At 67.0% G+C, this 21,926-nt stretch overlaps 2 protein-coding genes across 26 annotated transcripts in view; both read left to right on the forward strand.

Moving 5' to 3' along the window:
- The window catches only part of MCF2L (MCF.2 cell line derived transforming sequence like), a 92,613-nt gene extending 80,756 nt beyond the window's left edge, over positions 1–11,857 (forward strand). For 18 of the 25 annotated variants that reach the window (XM_043891954.1, XM_043891953.1, XM_043891955.1 and 15 more), the window contains 12 exons: positions 583–708; positions 1,559–1,780; positions 1,863–1,955; positions 2,791–2,869; positions 3,008–3,074; positions 3,774–3,892; positions 4,610–4,702; positions 5,728–5,802; positions 7,959–8,080; positions 9,120–9,232; positions 9,298–9,401; positions 10,278–11,857. In XM_043891954.1, coding sequence (XP_043747889.1) covers positions 583–708; positions 1,559–1,780; positions 1,863–1,955; positions 2,791–2,869; positions 3,008–3,074; positions 3,774–3,892; positions 4,610–4,702; positions 5,728–5,802; positions 7,959–8,080; positions 9,120–9,232; positions 9,298–9,401; positions 10,278–10,363 — 1,299 coding nt within the window. In that variant the 3' untranslated portion in view covers positions 10,364–11,857. The remainder of the gene's footprint in view (positions 1–582; positions 709–1,558; positions 1,781–1,862; positions 1,956–2,790; positions 2,870–3,007; positions 3,075–3,773; positions 3,893–4,609; positions 4,703–5,727; positions 5,803–7,958; positions 8,081–9,119; positions 9,233–9,297; positions 9,402–10,277) is intronic. The other 7 variants (XM_043891960.1, XM_043891969.1, XM_043891956.1 and 4 more) reach the window with 3 other exon arrangements.
- Positions 11,858–14,719: 2,862 nt separating this feature from the next.
- Positions 14,720–21,016, forward strand: F7 (coagulation factor VII). The gene is made up of 8 exons (XM_043891973.1): positions 14,720–14,839; positions 15,888–16,048; positions 17,453–17,477; positions 17,549–17,662; positions 18,161–18,301; positions 18,858–18,967; positions 19,741–19,864; positions 20,366–21,016. The coding sequence occupies exons 1-8, from the start codon at positions 14,770–14,772 to the stop codon at positions 20,962–20,964; spliced, it is 1,344 nt and encodes a 447-aa protein (XP_043747908.1). The 5' UTR covers positions 14,720–14,769; the 3' UTR covers positions 20,965–21,016.
- The last annotated feature ends 910 nt before the right edge of the window (positions 21,017–21,926 follow it).

The raw sequence follows: 21,926 nt of genomic DNA on the forward strand, positions 1-21,926 counted from the left end.
CTGCCTCTGGCCTGGACGCCCTCCCAGCTGCACACCGCACAGTGGCAGTCGCCCTACCCCATCCCTGAGATCCACGGTCTCTGGACACCTCCCGCCCATGTCTGTGGGGCCCTGGCTCCCCACAGGGCCGCCCGTGTGCTGCCCGTCGTCAGGGGCCGGGGGTGGGGACACAGGCAGGCAGACCCTGCCTCCAGAGCACACGCGAGGCCGCCTGTGTCCTGCTGACCGTGGCGTCCTGCGGAGCAGATCCCCAAGGTCTGAGAGCGGGCGTGAAGAGCTGTGACAGGTGCTCGTTCGTTCGGGGGTCAGACCTGGAAGGAGGGGCTGTCGGAGATGTGAGCTGTGGAGGGTGCAGCTGAGCGCAGGATGGGGTGCTGGGCCATGGGGATGGCAGGCTGACCATCCCCCCCACCCTGCACCTAGGCAGGGGGTGAGTGCCCCAGGGCACATGCGGTCTTGCCCCACCAGTGACGACTGCACGGGAGCCACACCCGTGTCCCAGGGCATCCCAGCCACTCTCCTGGGAGGGGCGGGGCTCAGTGTCCAGACGGCAGTGACCCTCCCCGCGCCCCCCCCCCCCAGGAGATGCTGAAATACAGCAAGAGCTGTGAGGGCGCCGAGGACTTGCAGGAGGCCCTGAGCTCCATCCTGGGCATCCTCAAGGCTGTGAATGACTCCATGCACCTGATCGCCATCACTGGCTACGAGGTGAGGCCCCACCCATCCTGCCAGCCTGGGGCGGGGCCTGAGGGGGCCCATCACGGGCGGGGGGTGGGGGTTGCCTTACACGCACATCACCCGGAATCCCATCAAAACCCGGTTCTGCTTGGCCGCCCTGCGGCTCATCAGCAGGTAGAAGCCCCGGATGTTTCCACCCCAGGGTGCGTCTCAGCGCTGACAGGGCTCAGGGACCACCCCCTCCTGGTCCTCCCCTTCACAGACAGGGCTTGGGAACCACCCCCTCCTGGTCCTCCCCTTCTCGCTGAGGCAGCGCCTGACAGCGAGATGCTGCCCCTCCGTCCCTGGGTGCTCAGGCCGCTCCCTGGCTCCTCTCCTCTTTGTAAATCCCTTCAGCACTCGTCGTCTCTTTGCTTTTCCCTTTAGTAGACTTTCTTTTTGGAGCAGTTCTGGGTTCACAGAGAAATAGAAGGGAGCATACAGGCCTTCCCACGCCCCCGCCCCACGGGTGCACGTCGGCCCCCGCAGCCCCGCCTCCCATTGGAGTCGGGTGCCCATCACAGCCGATGGGCCTCCGCTGACCCTTCACCCAGAGTCCACAGCGTACATCGGGGTCATGCAGTGGGTTTGGACAAGTTGGTGACCAGTGTCCACCGTGATAGAGTCCCACAGAGCAGTTCCCTGCCCCAAACATCCCCTTTTCATCCCCGCGGATGCCCTGCGACCCCTGACCGTCCCACTACCCTTGACTCTCCCGAGTGTCGGCGGCTGGGCCCCACGGGCCACAGCCCGGCCCCCAGACAGGCTTCTGCTTGGCCGCGTGTCCAAGGCCCCAGGCCCGCGCTGGGCGTTAACCATGCCTCCTTCCGCCCCGCCCCAGGGGAACCTGAGCGACCTGGGGAGGCTGCTCATGCAGGGCTCCTTCAGCGTGTGGACCGACCACAAGCGGGGCCACGCCAAGGTGAAGGACCTGGCCCGCTTCAAGCCCATGCAGCGCCACCTGTTCCTGCACGAGAAGGCCGTGCTGTTCTGCAAGCGGCGGGAGGAGAACGGTGAGGGCTACGAGAAGGCGCCCTCCTACAGCTACAAGCAGTCCCTGAACGTGAGTGCCCCGGGCCGCGCACCCGCCTTCCCGGGTCGGGGGTGCCCCGCCGGAGGCCCACCCGCCCGCTCTGCCCTCACAGATGACGGCCGTCGGCATCACGGAGAACGTGAAGGGTGATGCGAAGAAGTTCGAGATCTGGTACAACGCCAGGGAGGAGGTGTACATCATCCAGGTGGGCCCCGGGGTCTGCCCGGCCCGTGCGGGTGCCGGTGAGCGGCTTCGGCCGAGGGCCGCCGTCTAGGACCCTCTGAGGCTTTATCTCCCAGAGGCCAGCGCCCCCCGCCCCGTTCATGTGGGGCTGACCTGGGCTGTCAGCAACAGAGCCGAGCCCTGATGCGGAGCAGGGACCCTGCAGGGCAGAGGGGCTCTGGAGGCAGGGTAGCAGGCTCACAGTCCTGGGCCCAGCTCCTGCATGCCTGGACGGCGGGGCGGTGTGGGCTGCCCATGTCACACATGCACGCTGTCACGCATGCACGCGGTCACACGCACCTGGCTCGTGCAGGAAGTGTGTCCTCACCTCTCTGTGGGCGCGGGAGGTGGTGGAGCTGTCAGGGTGTCCACGCATCTGGCAGAGACCTCGAGAGAGCGGCCCAGCCTGGGAGGCGCCTTGCCGCATTGCCCGCCACAATTCTGACGCCCTTGGTGGTCTGGGCCCCTGCAGCCCTGGGGGATGTGGCCACAGGGCAGCGAGGAGGCCCTGGCGACCTGGTCACAGCTCACAGCCCACCAGCCGGGTCAGCCAGCCCAGGGCCCGCAGAGCTGCGGCAGGAGCGGCCTCAGCCAGCGCCCGGCTCTGCTTGAGCCTGGGATCCTCAGAGCCCAGCACCCACCCACATGGCCCTCAGGCCCCAACAGTCAGCGCGCCCTCACCCGAGGCGGGGTCCTTCCTGCACCCCCAGGGCAGCACTGTCACCCCCATTCCCACGTGTCCCGAGCCCCTGCAGAGGGATACACTGGTGCGCATCACGGTGGGCACTCATTCACCCCTGGTCTGCTCTGGGGCGCAGGCACCCACTCCTGAAATCAAGGCGGCCTGGGTGAGTGAGATCCGGAAGGTGCTGACCAGCCAGCTGCAGGCGTGCAGAGGTGAGAGCCCATCCCCCGGGCTGCCCCCTGGGGCGCGTTTGGTCCCTCGGAGCAGCCCCGACCCTTGGCCCTCCAGGCTCCTGGAGGGGAGGGCGCACGGCCGCGGGTCCTGACCGTGCTGGGCCCCTGTCCCTGCAGAGGCCAGCCAGCACCGCGCCCTCGAGCAGTCCCAGAGCCTGCCCCTGCCCGCGCCGGCCAGCACCAGGTGAGGCCAACCCGCACCGCCGTGTCTCCCGGTCCCCACGCCCCCTGCCCAGGGCCCGTGAGGTCAGCGTCAAGGCCTGTGTCTCTGGCCCCAGCCTCAGGCAGAGCCCAGGCCCTGTGTCCCTGTTTTCTCCTGGGGAGGGGGCGGAAATCCCGTCACGGTCAGCGAGGGGTGGGCGGCCGTCCCGAGAGCAGCCCCGCACCCGCGTGTCAGAGGTGGCAGCGCCCTGGGTGGTCGGGCACTGGGAGCACGCTGGCTCAGAGCTGTGGGGCCCGCGGCTCGCGGGGACGCAGCAGCGCAGGGCGCGTTTCACACTGGCCTCGTTACACCTTTTCTGCCCTCGTTTTTCCTCCGTTACTTTATCCATTTACTTTTTTTTCACTGTTTTTTATGTAAGCCACGTCTAATTGTCTATGGAATAGGATATAGTCTAAATGAATAAACCACAGAACAATAGCTTTAAAGGAGAAAGGACACCCTGTGGGGGAAAAAAACAACAAAACCGCCTCTGTAGCTGTGGAGGTGGGTGTCCCCCCTGGCTGCAGCTGGAGCCTGGAGGCGCATGGCCACGGCCCGCAGCGCCAGACACATGGCCCGAGAGCTGGGGAGGCGCTCAGAGTCGTCCCCTCCCCACCCTCAGGGCTTGTGAACGCTAACGGCAATGTTCTCTTCCTTTTTCCACACATTGGACGTCATTAGTCCCTCAAAAGGGAGCACAAGAAACATCAAAAAGTTAGAAGAAAGAAAAATGGACCCGCTGAGCCTGGAGGGATACGGGGGGTCGATGCCACTGCCGAGGGCCCCCGAGAAGGGCAAAGGTGGGTGCTGGGCCGAGCCTGGAGTGCCGGGCCCCCCAAGAAGGGCAAAGATGGGTGCTGGGGCTAGCCTGGAGCACTGGGCTCCCGGAGAAGGGCAAAGATGGGTGCTAGGCTGAGCCCAGAGTGCCAGGCCCCCTGAGAAGGGTAAAGGTGGGTGCTGGAGTGAGCCCGGAGCGCCGGACCCCCCGAGAAGGGCGAAGGTGGGTGCTGGGCCGAGCCTGCAGCACCAGGCCCCCCGAGAAGGGCGAAGGTGGGTGCTGGGCCGAGCCTGGAGCGCCAGGCCCCCCGAGAAGGGTGAAGGTGGGTGCTGGGCCGAGCCTGGAGCACCAGGCCCCCCGAGAAGGGCGAAGGTGGGTGCTGGGGTGAGCCCGGAGCGCCGGGCCCCCCAAGAAGGGCGAAGGTGGGTGCTGGGGTGAGCCCGGAGTGCCGGGCCCCCTGAGAAGGGCAAAGGTGGGTGCTGGGCCAAGCCCAGAGTGCCAGGCCCCCTGAGAAGGGCAAAGGTGGGTGCTGGGCCGAGCCCGGAGCGCCAGGCCCCCTGAGAAGGGCAAAGGTGGGTGCTGGGGTGAGCCCGGAGCGCCGGGAGCGGTGTGGGTGCCCGCAGCAGGCATGTCATATGCAACCTCTGTGGCCCCGGGCAGGTCCGTGGCAAGCGTGGGGCCTGGGGGGGACCCAGGTGTGACTGCCCAGCGCCCCCCGCACCGCCCTCTCTCCCCGCAGATGACGTGGTCACTAGCTCTACCTCAGAAAGCTCTGCCCTTTCCAAAAAGCGCTTCACCCTGCAGAGCTTTGCTGCCCTCAAAGCCCAGAAAGGTAAAGGCGCTCGCCAGCCCACGGCTTCCCGGCAGCTCATGCCCTGGTTGTCTGTCATCACCCGCGGTGCCATGTTCATCCGTGTGGACCGTCTCGGGAGGGCGTCTGCCTCCGTCATCACAGGGGAGCATCTTCCACTCTGTCGCTCTCTGTCCCCGACGCTGGTGTGTCTGTCATCCATGTGGCCAGAGCTCTTTTCGGGGCCTTTCCTTCGGGAAGGAGGAGGCGAGCGCTTCTGATGGAGGCCCGTCTTGGGGGCCCAAGTGTCCTTTGCCTGGTGGCCCAGCTCTTCCTGTGAGCCCGCCCTCTCCCGCGGTTCCTGTCAGGCCCCCGGGAGCATCGCTCCGCCTGCCAGACCGCCAGGCTTTCTCTTCTCTCTGGGCGGTTCGAATGCTCAGGCAGGCTCAGACACTTCCCGAGGGAGGTCTCACAGCCTGCCGGGGCGCCTGGGCAGCAGATACACGGGAGAAACACGCCCAGAAGCTGCAGGCGGGTCGTTAGAGGGTTCCCCGCCAGACACCAAAAGACTAGAGATGTTTACACGGGCCCAGAAAATTGCAGCTTCTTTTTTGTTTTTCCAATTTACAAAATCATTTTAAATTGGCCTCAAACAAATGAAAAGATGGACACATCCTGGTCCTCACGTTCGCCAGGTTTGCAGAGCACGTGCACGGCGCGTGCTGCTTGCGGGGTCCAGGACACCGGCTGCTTCCTAAAACCACGCTGCCGATGCCACGTCATCTGCAGCCCTTCCTGCTCTCCCTCGGGGCCCCCCCCGCACCCCTGCGAGCTCGGCTCAGAGTCCCCGGAAGGTGAACCCCTGGGTCCGTCCGCCTGCGAGCTCGGCTCGGAGTCCCCGGAAGGTGAACCCCGGGGTCCGTCCGCCTGCGAGCTCGGCTCGGGGTCCCCGGAAGGCAGCTCTGGCCGCGCGTCTCATTGCCGCCTGCGCTCCATGTTCGCCCCGCGCGCTCAGCCGCGGCGCCTCACGCTCTCCTGTTCTGTCTCTGCCTCTCGCCCCTCTGCAGCGTCTCCCACCAGTCCCGACAAAAAAGCTAAGCGACACCAAGTAAAGAGCGACCCCACGCCTTTTGGGTTACGAGGTAGAGTGGCTCACCTTCTGGACGAGGCCTGACGCCCACCTCCCCGTCCGATTAGGGACCCTGTCTCACCCTCACCCGTCATCTGAGCTGCCCGCCCAAGTAGGTCCCTCCCAGCCAGGGGCAGAGTCAGTGTTCCGTTCAAAACCTGACTGACAGCCCAGCGACAGCGGCCCCGGTGCCGACTCGCTTCTGGGTCCAGGGCCCCAGGCTGGCTGCGCCCAGAGCAGCAGAGCTGCCCACAGAACGCCAGGCAGCAGCTGGGGACCCTGGCTGGCGCCTGGGATGGGCAGGGCTGTCTCCACTGCAGCTGCGGGGCTCCGCGCCCCAGGCCCGTCCTGCCTCGCCCTTTGTCCCTACACTTCCCGGGACAGCAGCTGGCAGAGCCCTCCCACCACGAGTCTCCTGGGGGCTCCCGCTGTGAGGACACAGGGTCAGCTCCGCACTGAAGCTCAGGCCTTGGCCTCTCTAGCCCCTGCACCCCAGGAGACCCCAAGGCCCCCGGCCCAGGTTGAGAGACTGAGGTTCCCAGAGAGGATTCCACTGTATGATTTGTCCTGCGTTTCCCAGACAGCGTGATGGTCTCTCAGGGGTGCAGCTGCACCAGACCCCCTGCTCAGACCACTCAGGGCCGCCAGGCCCTCCCCAGCTTCAAAGGACGGTCTGTGCCCCAGGGACCCAGGCTGTGCCCTCCCACAACCCAGGCAGGAGCCCTGCAGAGCCCAGGCTGGGGAGAGGAGTCACCTCCCGCGCAGCTCCTGGGAGAGGCTGCTGAGGCTGTTTGGGTTCCTGCTTAAGACCAGGGGTGTCCGAGGCGCCTACCCGCTCTGCCTCCTGGTCCGGGGCCCTGCCGGCTCATGCAACTCAGATGCAATGCATGGCCTCTGAGCCCAGCGGTGTCGACTCTGAGCTCCCCTGCTTACCTGTGAGACAGTGAGGTGACCTCGAGTCCACAGAGGCGTGTTAGAGCCTGGAGCAAGCCCAGCACTACCAGCCCCCTCCCCCCTCCTCCCCTTCTCCCCCTCCTCCCCTTCTCCCCCTCCCTCTCCTTTCCCCTCCCCTTCTCTCCTTCCCCTCGGCTTCCTCCCTGGCTCCTCCCGTTCACCCCTCCTCCCCTCCCCCCTCCCCCTCCTCCCCCTCCCCCCCCCCCCTCCCTCTCCCCTCCCCTCCCCCCCCTCTCCTTCCCGTCCTCCCCCCTTGGCCCCTCTCCTCCCTCTCCTTCCCCTCCCCCTCCTCCCTCCTCCTCCCTTTCCCCCCTGCTCCCCCTCCTCCCCTGTGGTGAGTCACCTCAGTCCACATCAGGGCACAGTGAGGTTTTCTTGGCTTCCACTCTTGCCAATGCCAAGTGTCTGCTTCCTGGAGCTTCATCAGCCCCCTCTTTCTCCAGTATCAATGGCAGTGGCTGTTTTACAGGGACAACAGGTGACCAGACTCACAGTCACCTTGGCCTGATGTCCTCCTGCAAGCCCCCAGCCCCTGCACGGCTGTGGGCTCAGCATTTCCCCCTTACTCCTGCCAGTGTGGACAGGGACCACCTCGCCTGGCACAGAGAGTCCCTCGGAGGCCTCGGGTAGCCGGGCGTGATCAAAGGGCAGTGCCCGTCCCCTTGGCCCCAGCCGGGTTTGCATGCGCCCGCGTCCCGGTGCCATCCCTCTGCGCAGGCGCAGCGTCGTCTCCGCCCGCACTGTCCCCCGTCAGACTCGCTGTGGGTGCTGGGCGGGGAGTGCAGACGTCTGCGGCCAGCTGCCCGGCACCAGGGCCCCTGGTGACCCAGCCCAGCGTCCCCCTGCGCTTCCTGCGCTGGGCGGCTGCGGGCATGCCCAGGCGGCGGGGAGGGGGCTGTGGCTGTAAACTCGCAGTTCCTGTGGCCCCCAGCCTCCAGGGCCGTGGGTCGTGCTCGCGGTGGCTGCCCTCGGGGACACAGGGCAGTGGAAACAGTCACCAAGGAGTGTTCGCGTGGTTTATAAAGCCCCAAAGAAGCGTCTTCCAGTGGCCTCCGGCCACTCCCCTTGCCCTCCCCAGCCCCGGGGAGGAACCCTCCTCCCAGCTGGCTGCCCGCCATGGGGTGAGGGGTGCTGCGCTTGCCTGTGGTCACGGAAATGGCCTTCCCTTGGCGGCAGGCCTTGAGGGGGTCCTCACCGGAGCCTGTCCCCCTCTAGGCTGGAGCAAGACGTCCCACCCGTCAGAGACGCCCGAGGACAACGACGGCTGGTCAAGCACCGAGGAACCAGTCAACTCCTCAGATGCAGAGGAGGAGGGCAGAGTGGGCCCCGGGAAGCTGGTAACCTGGGCTCCCAGCTGGCCGGCCACTCCCCGCTGCACCCTCGGGGGCCGGGGCCCCAGAGGGTCGTCCCAGTGCCTGCCCTCTGTTAGTTCACATGAGCCCGCTCTGCCCTGCGGGGGAGCTTTGCTAACACTGCGCGTGCATCTCCACCGCAGCATTTAAGAGAATCGCACCGTCCGAGGTGCGAACTTGCCTGCGAATAAAGTCCTGCTCTAGCGTGAGGTGCAGGGAGGCTGTCAGGCCGTCACAGTCGGCCGCGCAGCAGTTATTTCCTGGCGCTCAGCGCTGCCCTGTCACGCCGGCTGTTTGCAGCACGCAGAGCACCCCAGAGAAGGAGGGGGCAGATGGACGTGGGTGCAGGGAAGCAGGGGGTGTCTCAGGTGGCCGGGCAGCCCTTCCCGAGGAGGCCTGAGGGTGAGCGGAGCCAGCCAGGACCCCGGGGTTCAGTGGGGGAGCCTCAGCGGGCAGGCAGGCCTGGGGGGTGCCTGCTGCTCTCAGGGTGGCTGGAGGGCGGGAGGGGCTGCCCCGGGCCAGGGCGGGCCTGGGCAGGGTGCCCAGGGAGGGCGGGCGGTGTTGGCCCCCTGTGAGGAGAGGGGCCCTGGCCCGGCTCTGCCCACCCCCACGCCGGGCGGCGCAGCCCCCGCACAGCTCAGTCACATGAGGCTGGAGCCCCCGCGCTCCCGCAGGACGGCCTCCCCGTCTCGAGTCCACGCTGCTTGGCAGCTCCATCCACAGAGGTGCTGGGCGCCTGCGTGTGAGGCGCTGGCCGCCGGGCAGTGAATGCAGACGGGGGACAGGAGCCCCCTCTTGTGGGTGAAAGACGAGCCCCAAGCCGAGCTTGTTCCGTGCCCGCAGGTGTGACCCAGGAAGGGGGCAGCGGGGGCCCCGGTCACCAGGAGCTGGGTGGCGGGCACGCGGGCCTAGAGGGGCAGGGCGGGCTCTCAGGGGTCCAGTGAGGCCCAGGGTCCTCCTGGCCCAGGAGGCCCCCCCAAGTTGAGGGCCGTGGTGCATGGGGTGCCCTGCCGTGCCTCCCCAGGTCCCCGGGAGGTACACCGTCGCCAGGCTGGACGAGAAAGGCGTCCCCGACGCGCTGGCCCTGAGAAGCGGGGATGAGGTGGAGCTGGTGCAGGAGGGAGATGAGGGCCTCTGGTAAGACCCCCGCCCCACATGCCCCTCGCCCGCACCCGGCCGCGCCCTCACCCGGCCCCTTGCAGGTGCGTGCGGAACCTGAGCTCCGGCACCGAGGGCTGGGTGCCTGCCCACAACCTGTCCGCGCTCCTCTGCCAGGGCGGCCCCACGGGGTGTCTGAGCAGCCCAGGTGAGCCCCGCGTCTGAGCACCCCCCGTGGGCACCCCAGTCGTGTGAGTGCCCCCCACCCCCGTGAGTGCCCCCATCCCCATGGGCACCTCCCCACCCCCGTGAGCACCCACCCCCGTGAGCGCCAGTCCCGTGAGTTCCCCCCACCCCTGTGAGTGCCCCCCACCCCCCCGTGAACACCCCTCAGTCGTGTGAGTGCCTCCCAGTCCCCCATGAGCACCCACCCCCATGAGTGCCCCCCACCCCTCTGAGTGCCCCCCACCCCCCGTGGGCACCCAGACCCCGTGAGTGCCCCCATCCCCGTGGGCACCTCCCCACCCCATGAGCACCCAGCCCCCCGTGAGCGCCCCCCAGTCATGTGAGTGCCCCCCAGCCCCGTGAGTGCCCCCCCCCCCCCCGTGAGTGCCCCCATCCCCGTGGGCACCTCCCCACCCCATGAGCACCCAGCCCCCCGTGAGCGCCCCCCAGTCATGTGAGTGCCCCCCAGCCCCGTGAGTGCCCCCCACCCCCCGTGAGTGCCCCCATCCCCATGGGCACCTCCCCACCCCGTGAGTGCCCCCACCCCCCCCGTGGGCACCCCCCAGTCGTGTGAGTGCCCCCCAGCCCGGTGAGTGCCCCCCACCCGCTGTGAGTGACCCCATCCCCGTGGGCACCTCCCCACCCCGTGAGCACCCAGCCCCCCGTGAGCGCCCCCAGTTGTGTGAGCGCCCCCCACCCCCTGAGCGCCCCCCCCACCTCCGTGAGCTCCCCCCACCCCGTGAGCACCCAGCCCTTCGAGCGCCCGGCGAGGCCTGCGATGCCGGCGGGGCAGCTCGCGCGGCCGGCGGGGTCCGAGCCCGTCCAGCACGCACCGCAGCCCTCCCCTGCTTGTCTGCAGAGTCCAGCGCGGGGTCCGCGGTGCTGAGCCCCTCGTCCAGCTGCAGTGAGAGCTGCACGGCCGCCGTCGCCGACCTGCGTGGGTAGCGCCACGGCCACCCTGCCCGCCGCGCGGGAGCTGGCCTCTGCTGGGGCCGCCTGCCCACGGAGCCGCGCCCGGAACCCAGCGCCGCCGCGGCCCCCGAGGGCAGGGCGCCTTCCTGGGCGCGGGGCGGAGCGCGGCGCCCGATCCCCTGGGAAGGGGCGGACCGGCCGAGCTGACGGACAGACCTCCGGGGAAGGACCCCGCCGCCCCTCGGCCTCTACCGCAGCCGCTGCCTCGGGTTTCCGGCGCCTCTGGTGCGGCGCTGACGGCAGGAGCACGCATCCCGCGACGCTGCGTCCAGGAGAAGCGGCCGACGGCTGGGGATGAGCGTGGGGATAGTTTGTCTTATACACATTTTTTTTTAAGCAGGGATTAATCCTACGGCCCTTTTTTTGTGGTACTTTGGCCTCTGATCTTTACCAGGAATCACTGTGTTTACATGAAATGGCAATTTGATACTGTATTTGATATAAAACTATTTTTTGTTACCGGGGTTTACATGGCACTGGGTGACGGGGGGCATGCTCTCGGGGAACTTGGCAGCACTCTCTGAGGCCACCTGGTCCCAGGTGCAGGGGAGGGGGTCCCCCGGGAGGATCAGGCAGAGTTTCTACAGACCTGCGGTGAGAAACCAAGGAAATCCCTTCATCTGTATAGGTTAATTTCCAAAAGAACATGTAAACTATAATTTAAGAGGTTAACCTTTTCTACAGAAAAATGAGGGGACTCCTGATTTTTTAACACTCTTCACTGGTTTAGGGTATTTTTATTGTTTTTACATGTAAAGATGCAGTCTCGCAGGTGTCACCTGAGCTGACACCAGCCCGGGTGCCCGGGGAAGCCCTGAGTGGGACCGCCCCCGCCCCGTGGCCCGTGTGCAAGCGCGTGAGCGCGGGAGCTGAGTGTATGTTATTCTACTCAAGGCAGAACTGGAAGGAAAACTCTTCCGTCTCACTGTTTCTCTGTGTTTCAGAAACAAATCCTGTTGTCTGGAAGTGCTTCTCTGTGTCTGGTTGGGGCAGATATTTCTGTGTGTGTGTGTGTGTGTGTGTGTGTGTCGACGTGTGGGTGCGTATGCGCCCGGCGCGGGCGGTGTATCTGTAGCCTCCAAGCTGCTGGCAATGTGTCAGGTCGCAGCCCCCGAGCCCGAGGCCGCTGCAGTCCCGCCGCGGCCCCCCATTGGCGGGCGGGTCAGGCCTCTCTGAACCGTGTAGTAGACGGAGGGCAAGCTCCGCAGCTCTTCTCCAGAAGTGTGTAAGTTATTTGGAAAACGATGAGTCACATAATTTACTTAATATATTGACTGTTCAGACATCGTTCCTGCTGTCTCAGCCTGGGATTGGCCCCGTTTCTGTCACCTCTTCCTCATAAAGGCACTTTAAAACCTCATGTTTCAGTCACATTTGTTTTTTTAACCTTCTGATGTAAATGAAATTTAAAAGTCAGAATTCTTTATTGTACGGATGGAGTTTGAATAAATATTGGCAACTCTTGCAGTCTGCCTTCATCTGTAAAGGCACAGGGTCTGAAACTGGGTGGTGATGCCAGGGTCGCCCTCACTGGAATGCCCCCAGAGCCCAACACAAGTGAGCAGGCCCCAGGCTCTGCACAATGACAGCCTTTCTCCCCTTGGGCCCCAGCGCCTGTGCCCCCTCGCCCTCCTGCAGGAGCAGGACAAGGTGAGGTCTGCACCTGCTCAGCCACCAGCCACTGAGAAGACCAGGCCGCTGGGAGAAAGGGTGCAACGCCAGGGGATCAGTGGCTCCTCAAAGCCAAGTCCCCCTGGGCTGCCATGGGACCCCATCCCCCGCACCTGAGGGTCTCTGCCCCTCACATTCACCTAATGCATGCTGACACCCCTGCCCGCAGTTCATCTGTCTGTGGAAACCGGCTCAGTGGTGATGCTTGGAGAAGCCACAGAAGGAGCCTTGTCCCTGCTGGTCCTGTGCTCAGGATGCCGCATGTGTGGCTACAAACACAGGCTCAGCTCAGCTCTGTTCGAGGGAAATCAGGGGCTCTGGGCTGAGAGCAGCCCCTAAGAGCCCCCTCTACCCGGAACACCAGAAAGCAACCCGCTTAGAGATGGGGTCACTGCAGGTGCATTAGGTTGAGACGGGGTCACTGCAGGTGCATTAGGTTGAGACGGGATCACTGCAGGTGCAGTAGGTTGAGACGCGGTCACTGCAGGTGCAGTAGGTTGAGACGCGGTCACTGCAGGTGCAGTAGGTTGAGACGGGGTCACTGCAGGTGCATTAGGTTGAGACGGGGTCACTGAAGGTGCATTAGGTTGAGACGGGGTCACTGCAGGTGCAGCAGGTTGAGACGGGGTCACTGCAGGTGCATTAGGTTGAGACGGGGTCACTGCAGGTGCATTAGGTTGAGACGGGGTCACTGCAGGTGCAGCAGGTTGAGACGGGGTCACTGCAGGTGCAGTAGGTTGAGACGCGGTCACTGCAGGTGCAGTAGGTTGAGACGGGGTCACTGCAGGTGCATTAGGTTGAGACGGGGTCACTGCAGGTGCAGTAGGTTGAGACGGGGTCACTGCAGGTGCAGTAGGTTGAGACGGGGTCACTGCAGGTGCAGTAGGTTGAGACGGGGTCACTGCAGGTGCAGTAGGTTGAGACGCGGTCACTGCAGGTGCATTAGGTTGAGACGCGGTCACTGAAAGTGCATTAGGTTGAGACGGGGTCACTGCAGGTGCATTAGGTTGAGACGGGGTCACTGCAGGTGCAGTAGGTTGAGACGGGGTCACTGCAGGTGCAGTAGGTTGAGACACGGTCACTGCAGGTGCATTAGGTTGAGACGGGGTCACTGCAGGTGCAGTAGGTTGAGACGGGGTCACTGCAGGTGCAGCAGGTTGAGACGGGGTCACTGAAGGTGCAGTAGGTTGAGACGGGGTCACTGCAGGTGCATTAGGTTGAGACGGGGTCACTGCAGGTGCAGTAGGTTGAGACGGGGTCACTGCAGGTGCAGTAGGTTGAGACGGGGTCACTGCAGGTGCAGTAGGTTGAGATGGGGTCACTGCAGGTGCATTAGGTTGAGATGGGGTCACTGCAGGTGCAGTAGGTTGAGGCGGGGTCAGTGCAGGTGCAGCAGGTTGACATGGGGTCAGTGTCTCCAGTCCAATGACTGGTGTCCTTAGAAGCAGCAGGAGATTCACACACACACAGGGCGGCGGAGGCAGAAATCGTCCGCTCAACGCAGCCGGGCCCAAAGGCCACTGGAGCCTCGGGAGCTGGAAGGGGCGGGAAGGACCCTCTGCAGAGCCTTGGAGGGACAGGCTAGTTCTTGTGGCTGGGAGCCCCTGGGCGTGGGGCTGGGTGGGCAGCTAGAGGGGCACACAAGGAATCCAGTGACTGTGAGGCTCTTGGCTGGGGTGGGAGGAAGCCGGGGCGCTGGCTGCTCACGGGGGGTCCTGGGAACCCTTTCTGAGCCATCACAGGACACGGGGCGCCCCCAGCTCTCAGCCGGCCTCTCCAGTGCCCCTGCCCCCTGAGGAGACCGAGGCTCAGAGGGGTGAGCCCCTCCAGAGCTAGAGAGGATGGAGCCAGGACCCCCAGGGGGCTGAGCCCAGAGCGGCTACACCTGCCTAACGTGTCCCCAAGGGGCTCGGAGTTCCCCCCACCTCCTTCACAAATTCCACTACACCTGGATCCTGAGCAACCGAGCGGTTACTGATAGCGACGAGCAGAGTCCAGAGGCCATCAGTAGAGGGCTGTCGTCCTCTCGGGGAGGGAGCGCCCGGGACCGGCAGGGACAGCTGGGCCCCGTCACCCCCACAAAGAGAAAGAGTGTCCCCAGCCCACCATTTAGAGAAAAGGGGCACCTCCTGAGGAGGCTGGATGCCCAAGGGAGCCTCACGGGGACACCGCCAGCCCAGTGGCCCTGGACGTCCCGATTTCGTCCCAAAAGCCCAGGGTCCTGAGAGACCCACCACTGCCCAGCAGCCAGGGCAGCTGGTCACCCCCGCCTGCGGCCCTGGGGCAGGAAGGCATGAGGGACCAGCCCAGGGCTGAGACGCCACAGGGGCTCCTCGAGGGCATGCGTCTCCCCCCGTGCCCCCCAAAGCAAGGAAGCCAGGCCCCTGAGCCAGAAGCACCGCTCTGGGCCATGTTCACCATCACCCCGCGAGCATGCCGCCCTGCCGGGACCGTCACGGGGCGGCGGGCGCCGCTCTCCCCCAGCAGCCACACTGGAGCAGCACCCTCCAGACACGCGTCCCGGAGCCGTCTTAGGGACAGAGCCCTTGGGGCAGTCTAGCCAGCCCCCGTCCGCAGGCCCCGGGCCAGGACTGCACCGCGGGCTTGGAGGCCAGGCCTCCTCCCCCACCATCTCCGGCTCTGGGAGAACTTTGCCCACCCCCCCGCCCTCCAGAGAGTCAACAGGCTGAGCAGCCTAGGATCTGGCCATGCTATCCCGGGCCCGGGTGCTGGCCCTCCTCTGCCTTCTGCTTGGCCTGCGGGGGTCCCTGCCGGCAGGTAAGTGGAGGGGGGCTCCCCATTAACCCCGTGGAAGGCCAGCCGCCCCCAAAGCTAGCCCGCATGGTGGGCGCTCCCATCTGCCGGGAGCCTGGCTGGTGGGTCCTCTGTGACCTGCCTGCCTTTCAAAAGACGAGCGGAGCCCCTGGAGGACAGGCCACGGGAGTCCTCCCCCAGATAAATGGGGGCAGGCACCCTGGCCACGGCGGGCCCTCCCTTGCCCTCACTGCCCCCCAGGCCCAGACGTGGGCTCAGAGGTGACCCGTCTCCCGCTCAGCTCTCGGCCCCTCGCGGGGCGACCCGCCCCAGGGACAGGGCGCGGACACTGCGCCTTGATGCTCGGCTGCCACGGCAGTGACCACGACCCCCACCCGCGGACGCGGAGAGGCCTGAGCGGGAAACACGGGCGGGCGGCTCTGTGAGCAGTCACCACGGTGACTCCGCAGCCCCCAGGGGTGACCGAGGCAGAAGCCAGGCACCGACACTGTCCCCTGAAACCCGTCCACGTCTGCCCCGGCACCCACAGCCAGCCGCGGGGTCCCTGCCTGTAGCCCTGCTCCAGGGCCGGCAGCACCCGGGTCCTTCCTGTTTACCTGTCTTCTTTGTTCACCTGGCATCGCCGGGCGTGGGTTATTAGTGTTGCCAGTGACGTGTCTCCAGCTCTCCCAGCGGCCGGGTGTCTGCAGGGCTCAGAGCATCTCCTTAGGATAAACTGGAAGCGAAGGGACCCGGTCAAGGGCATGGACGTGTTGTTATAGTTTATTGAACACATTGCCTTCTCCTCACATATGAAGCTTGTGCAGTATTGCCCGTTGGCAGCGTGAGGAACTCTCCTGCTGCAAACCAGCCGGCCTGTGGGCGGGGAGGGGGGGAGGCCTGTGATCCCATCACGGGGGAAGGGTGGGCAAGAGGCCTGTGATTCCATCACTGGTGGGGGAGGGGAGGCCTGTGATCCCGTCACTGGGGGGCGGGGCGGGGTGGTGGGAATGGTGCTGTCACAGGTGGGGGGACGGTGCTCTCCCCCCCGCCTCACAGCGCGCCCCCCCAGTCTTCCTGCCCCAGGAGCAGGCCCTCGGCGTCCTGCACCGGCCCCGGCGTGCCAACGGGTTCCTGGAGGAGCTCCGGCCAGGCTCGCTGGAGCGGGAGTGCAGGGAGGAGCTCTGCTCCTTCGAGGAGGCCCGCGAGATCTTCCACAATGAGGAGAGGACGGTGAGCTCTGGCGTGCCGGGGTGGGCGGCAGGCTCTGGGCGCGGGGGCCGGAGTCTCCCCGCGCTGTGACCCTTGCACATCCTCACCCCTCGTCCGGAAGCTCAGTCTCCTGTGCCCCCACCCCCCCGAGGAAGTTCCCCCATCCCCAGAAGCCGTCCAGGCCCTGGGACTGGCCGCCTGTCCAACAGCCCTCAGGGACCCTGGCCATCGGAGACCCATCAGAGCCCTCGGAGACCCCGGGCAGGGCTGCCTCCAGGACGCGCCAGTGAGGAGGGCGCACCTAGGGAGCCTGTTCCTCCCCCAGTGGGCAGAGCAGGCCTCCCCTCCAGTCCAAGAGCAGAGAGATGCCCGCCGAAAGTGCCTCCTTCCAGTGAGATGAACTCCTTCCAGGGGGCTGAGGATCGGGAGGCCAGGAGACAAGACCCCCTCTCCCCTCACACTCGGGGGACACCCCACACAGGATACGTGTCTCACATGCACAGGACACGTGTCTCACACGCACAGGACACGCGTCTCACACGCACAGGACACGCGTCTGACGCGGCACACACGTCGCACTCGCAGGGCAGGGCTCACACGCCCCTTCCCAGGTGCGCTCAGGATGGCCATCCCTGGAGTCTGTGTCTGACTCTGTGTGACCCCATGGACTGTAGCCCACCAGGCTCCTCCGTCCACGGGATTCTCCAGGCAGGAGTCCTGCAGTGGGTCGCCGTGCCCTCCTCCAGGGGTCTTCCCCACCCAGGGACTGAACCCGCGACTCTGACATCCCCTGCACTGGCCGGCAGGCTCTTTACCACTAGCTGCAGCTGTGCTGAGTCGCTCAGGCGTGTCTGACTCTTTGCGGCCCCGAGGACTTTAGCCCGCCAGGCTCCCCTGTCCATGGGATTCTCCAGGCCAGAATACTGGAGTGGGTTGTGGTTTTCAGAACCTTCCAACAGTTTTCACTTTGTTTGATTCTCACAGTAATGCTGTGAGTTGCTTTTCATTGGCCTAAAGATCCCTGGGGAGTCACAGTTACTGAGAGGCCCCTGAAACTGGCAGGGCACCCATGCGTGTCTTTCCCACATTCTCCTCGGTCAGCGGGTGTCTGGACGGTCAGCGAAGCATTGGGGGAGGCCCCGGAGGCTCGGGGAGCGTGGGGTCTCACCCACGTTCACAGCTCTGACTTGGCAGGGCTGGGGCTGAAGCCTGGAGTTGGGACTTGGGAGAGGCCATGTGGACCTCTGTGGCCTTAGCAACGGGAGGGGCGGGTGTTAGAGAAAAGACTCGCTTCCCTGGATGAACCCACCCATCTCCAGAGGAGCGGTGTGGCTTCTGCCCCAGCCCGCGCCGGCAGCTCCCCCACGGGGACATAAAGCTTGCCCCGGCACCCGTGTCTCACACGGCTTCTTCTTGCTCCCTCAGAAGCAGTTCTGGGTTTCCTACAATGGTGAGTAGGTGGCCGGCCGACCCCATCCGCCGCCAGCCCCCGTCAGCCTCCTAACAGTGACTTGCCCGCAGACGGGGACCAGTGCGCCTCCAGCCCCTGCCAGAACGGGGGCTCCTGCGAGGACCAGCTCCAGTCCTACGTCTGCTTCTGCCCCGACGGCTTCGAGGGCCGGAACTGCGAGACAGGTGAGGAGCCGGGGCCCCGGAGGCTGCCGACTCACCATGTGGGAGGCTGGGCTCGGCGACCTCGCAGGCTTCCGCCCGAGCATCTTGGGTGCAAGGTTCTGGGTGCTGACCCACTTCTGGGGCAAGTCTGGGGGAGCCACTCGTCTCTGCCAGCTCCCCTGAACCCTGGCGCGGGGTTCCCACAGCCGCAGTGGCCAGCGTGCTCAGACATGGGACCCCCAGACCCAGGTCTCACCCTCCTGGGCCATCTGCAGGGTGTCTCCTGACCCAGGACCCCCAGACCCAGGTCTCACCCTCCTGGATCATCTGCAGGGTGGGCAGAGCCAGAAGCAGGGTGTCCCCTGAGCCGGGTCCCCCAGGCCCGGGTCTCACCCTCCTGGGGTGTCTGCGGGGTGTCCCCTTTCTCCGCGCAGGCCCGGCCCCTGGCCCAGGGAGGGGCGGCCCCGGGGCTTCCTGCCCTGACCCAGGGGCCCGGTCAGCTGCGCCCTGTGTCCGCAGACAAGCAGAGCCAGCTGATCTGCGCCAACGACAATGGCGGCTGTGAGCAGTACTGCGGGGCCAACCCGGGGGCCGGGCGCTTCTGCTGGTGCCATGAGGACTACGCACTCCAGGCAGACGGGGTGACCTGTGCGCCCGCAGGTAACAGGCCCGGGGCCCAGGCCCGAGGTGTGTGCTTCCACTCCCGATGAGCCACCACCGCCCTGCTGCACGTCCTCTGTGGCTAAAAGCTGGAGGCCCGGGGGGGAGCATCCCTGAGCCTCACCAGGGCGAGGGGGTGCCCTGGGCGGAGGGAGGAGACGCCCCCCGCCCAGCCCTGGTCTCCCGAAGATCGTGCAGGCGGCCTCGTCCAGGAGGCCAGAGACAGCGGCCGCCTCAAACCTGTCCCCTCCAGCCTGGGGCTTCCCCGGAGCCAGGTGGAAAGCAAGAGTGGGGTTGGAGAGCAGCCGGGCTGCCCGAGACGCTGCCCACCCCCCGCAGCACATCCCAGGCCCTTTGGGGGCGTCAGGCTGCCTGTCTCCACCCAATACACCAGCAGGACCCAGGCCCACAGGCCCTGCCGCTTGGCCCCAGCAGCTTCCCCCGGACCCCCGAAACCCCGGGCAAGAAGGGGCACAGGCTCCAACACAGGGCGCTCGCCGGTCCAGCCGCAGGGCCTCTGTCACGCCCACGTCCTGCTGACCTCTGTCTCACACAGTGGAATATCCGTGCGGGAAAATACCTGTTTTGGAAAAAAGAAACGGCAGCAAGCCCCAAGGGCGAATCGTGGGGGGCCACGTGTGCCCCAAAGGGGAGTGCCCTTGGCAGGTGAGGCTGCAGGCCTGGGGGGCGGGGCGGGGCGGGTCCTCAGGCCTGGGGGGCGGGGCGGGGAGGGTCGGCAGGCCTGGGGGGCGGGGCGGGGCGGGTCCTCAGGCCTGGGGGGCGGGGCGGGGAGGGTCCTCAGGCCTGGGGGGCGGGGCGGGTTCTCAGGCCTGGGGGCGGGGCGGGGAGGGTCCTCGGGCCTGGGGGGCGGGGCGGGGCGGGTCCTCGGGCCTGGGGGGCGGGGCGGGGCGGGTCCTCGGGCCTGGGGGGCGGGGCGGGGCGGGTCCTCGGGCCTGGGGGGCGGGGCGGGGCGGGTCCTCGGGCCTGGGGGGCGGGGCGGGGCGGGTCCTCAGGCCTGGGGGCGGGGCGGGGCGGGTCCTCAGGCCTGGGGGCGGGGCGGGGCGGGTCCTCAGGCCTGGGGGGCGGGGCGGGGAGGGTCCTCGGGCCTGGGGGGGGCGGGGCTGGGGGGGGGCGGGCGCGGGGGGGGGGGCGGGGGCGGGGGCGGGAGGGTCCTCAGGCCTGGGGGAGGGTGGAAGGAAGGGGAGGGTCGCCCGGCAGGCGAATCCGCAGGCCCGCTGTTTGGACCTGTCTGAGGCTCTGCGGGAGCAGAGAGAACCCCACCCGGCATTGCCACCCTCCGGCCGGGGCCCGCCAGCTCCCCGTACCCTTCCCTGGACGGACGCGGCGTCCCCGGCAGCCCCCACGCGGGTGCAGGGAGGGGAGCGCCGGCGGCCGTGATCGTGACGTGCCCCCCCCCCCCCGTGTGCCGCGCCCGCCAGGCCATGCTGAAGCTGAACGGGGCGCTGCTCTGCGGGGGCACCCTGGTCAGCCCCTCCTGGGTGGTCTCCGCTGCCCACTGCTTCGACAGGCTCCGGAGCTGGCGGAATCTGACTGCGGTGCTGGGTAGGTGGTGCCGGCGCCTCCCCCTGGCCCGCGGGCCAAGATTCTGGGCTTCCAGCCACCGCTCCCACGAGCGGCGGCAACTCTCCTGGAAAGAGAGGCACGCAGGCAGCGTGTGGGCAGACCCCGCACCCCGGGACCCCTGTGCCCACCCCCTGCAGCCTCTCTCTCGCCCAGACGCAGCCCCGGGTGACGCCGCTCCTGCCAGGAGCCCCGCGGGGGTGCCCTCCCCGGGGTGCTCTGCCCGGCGGGCTTATGGGATGACGGGGGCCCCGGGGGGGGCAAGGAATTGGGGCACCCCTCCTCACCCACCACACTGCCCGCCAGGACCCCCTCTCACACCTCCACCTCTGGGTCTGGATTCGCCCCAACTCACCCGCCAGCAGCTGCCAAGAGGCTGCCTGCCCACCTTGGGGGGTGGAATGTGCGCCCCCTGCTCCCGGGAAAGGAGGCCCTGGCCCGCGCGGCGAGGGGGGCGTGAGCAGAGGTCCTGGTGCCCCGCAGGTGAGCACGACCTCGGCCGCGTGGAGGGCTCGGAGCAGGAGCGGCTGGTGGTGCAGGTCATCGTCCCCAAGGAGTATGTGCCGGGCAAGACGAACCACGACGTGGCCCTGCTGCAGCTGTCGCAGCCCGTGGCCCTGGGTGACCACGTGGCGCCCCTCTGCCTGCCCGACCCCGCCTTCGCGGACGAGACGCTGGCCTTCGTGCGCTTCTCGGCCGTCAGCGGCTGGGGCCAGCTCCTGGAGCGCGGGGTCACCGCCCGCAAGCTCATGGTGGTGCTGGTGCCCCGGCTGCTGACCCAGGACTGCCTGCAGCAGTCGCGCCAGAGGCCCGGCGGGCCCGCGGTCACGGACAACATGTTCTGCGCCGGCTACACGGACGGCAGCAAGGACGCCTGCAAGGGGGACAGCGGGGGCCCGCACGCCACACGCTTCCGAGCCACCTGGTTCCTGACCGGCATCGTCAGCTGGGGCGAGGGCTGTGCGGCGGCCGGCCACTTCGGGGTCTACACGCGGGTCTCCCGCTACACGGCCTGGCTGCGGCGGCTGATGGGCCACCCTCTGCCCGAACGGGGCCTCCTCCGGGTCCCGCTGCTGCCCTAGCCCCTGCCCTGCCAATAAAGCCGCCACGCGTGCCTGGCCCCCAGGAGCCAAAGCCGGAGATTCTCCTGTGGTTCCTGGGGCGGGGAAGCGGGGCAGGTGGAAACAGAGATGGAGACAGAGAGACTCAGAAGGAGGGAGAGACGGAGGGCGGGAGAGAGAAAGACCCAGAGTCAGAGGCGGACGGGGAGGGGAGGGCGGCAGCGGGGTGCAGCCAGGGCTGGAGGCGTCCAGACGGGACGGGAGGCGCACGCGGGCAGCACAGGCCCGGTGCCCGTCCTCGCGGCGACCTGCGCCACTCCCTGTCTGGCTTGTCGCTCCCCTGAGCGTTGCGTCCTCGTTCCGGGTAAATGTGAGCACCCCGATGGACATCGGCCTCCCACATCCCGCTGAGTGTGCGGCACACGCAGCCCTGCATGCTGTGTGCCTGCCCCTCCCCTGCCCCTGACTGCGGGCGGCCCGCCCCCCTGCTCTCCCCGCACGGTCCAGAGTCGTCTCCCAGAGACCCTCACGCTGGTCCTCGAGCCGGGCTCCTCCACAGTCACCAGCTTCGCTGACGTGAACTCTCACGTGAAGCCATTTCCGATGCAGACGCTCTCCTGGGTTCGGGGCTGCGTGTCTCTCCCGGCTGAGGCCCCAGGAGATGACACCAGCCTGAGGACCAGCAGGGACCCTCTGCAGGATGCAGGCTCCCAGGTCCTGCCCCACTTGGCGGGGTTGGGGGGGGGTCCTCGATCTACCTTCTATCGAGTCCCTCAGGTGATGGGCACGCAGGCTGCGAGGGGGAAGGATGAGGAACCAGGGACAGGAGCTCCAGACCCCACCCTAGCCCAGCCAGTGGGCACCTGCCCCCTCGGGTCTCATCTGTCCAGCCCGGCACCTCAGTTTAGGGTGCTGGGGCCATGCCCTGCTGGACAGTCCAGCCACGTCTCGTGTACCAAGCAGGGCTGGGCAAGCCTGGCCAC

Source organism: Cervus elaphus, chromosome 30 (genome assembly GCF_910594005.1).
Source record: "Cervus elaphus chromosome 30, mCerEla1.1, whole genome shotgun sequence".
Classification (NCBI taxonomy): Eukaryota; Metazoa; Chordata; class Mammalia; order Artiodactyla; family Cervidae; genus Cervus; species Cervus elaphus.

What these genes read in the sequence shown, in the direction of transcription:
- F7 (XM_043891973.1), top strand. Translation starts at nt 14,770, where the DNA reads ATGCTATCCCGGGCCCGGGTGCTGGCCCTCCTCTGCCTTCTGCTTGGC. An exon ending in GCGGGGGTCCCTGCCGGCAG is followed by an intron (nt 14,840 to 15,887) that starts GTAAGTGGAGGG and finishes GCGCCCCCCCAG; the next exon opens with TCTTCCTGCCCCAGGAGCAG. An exon ending in GGGCCGGAACTGCGAGACAG is followed by an intron (nt 17,663 to 18,160) that starts GTGAGGAGCCGG and finishes CTGTGTCCGCAG; the next exon opens with ACAAGCAGAGCCAGCTGATC.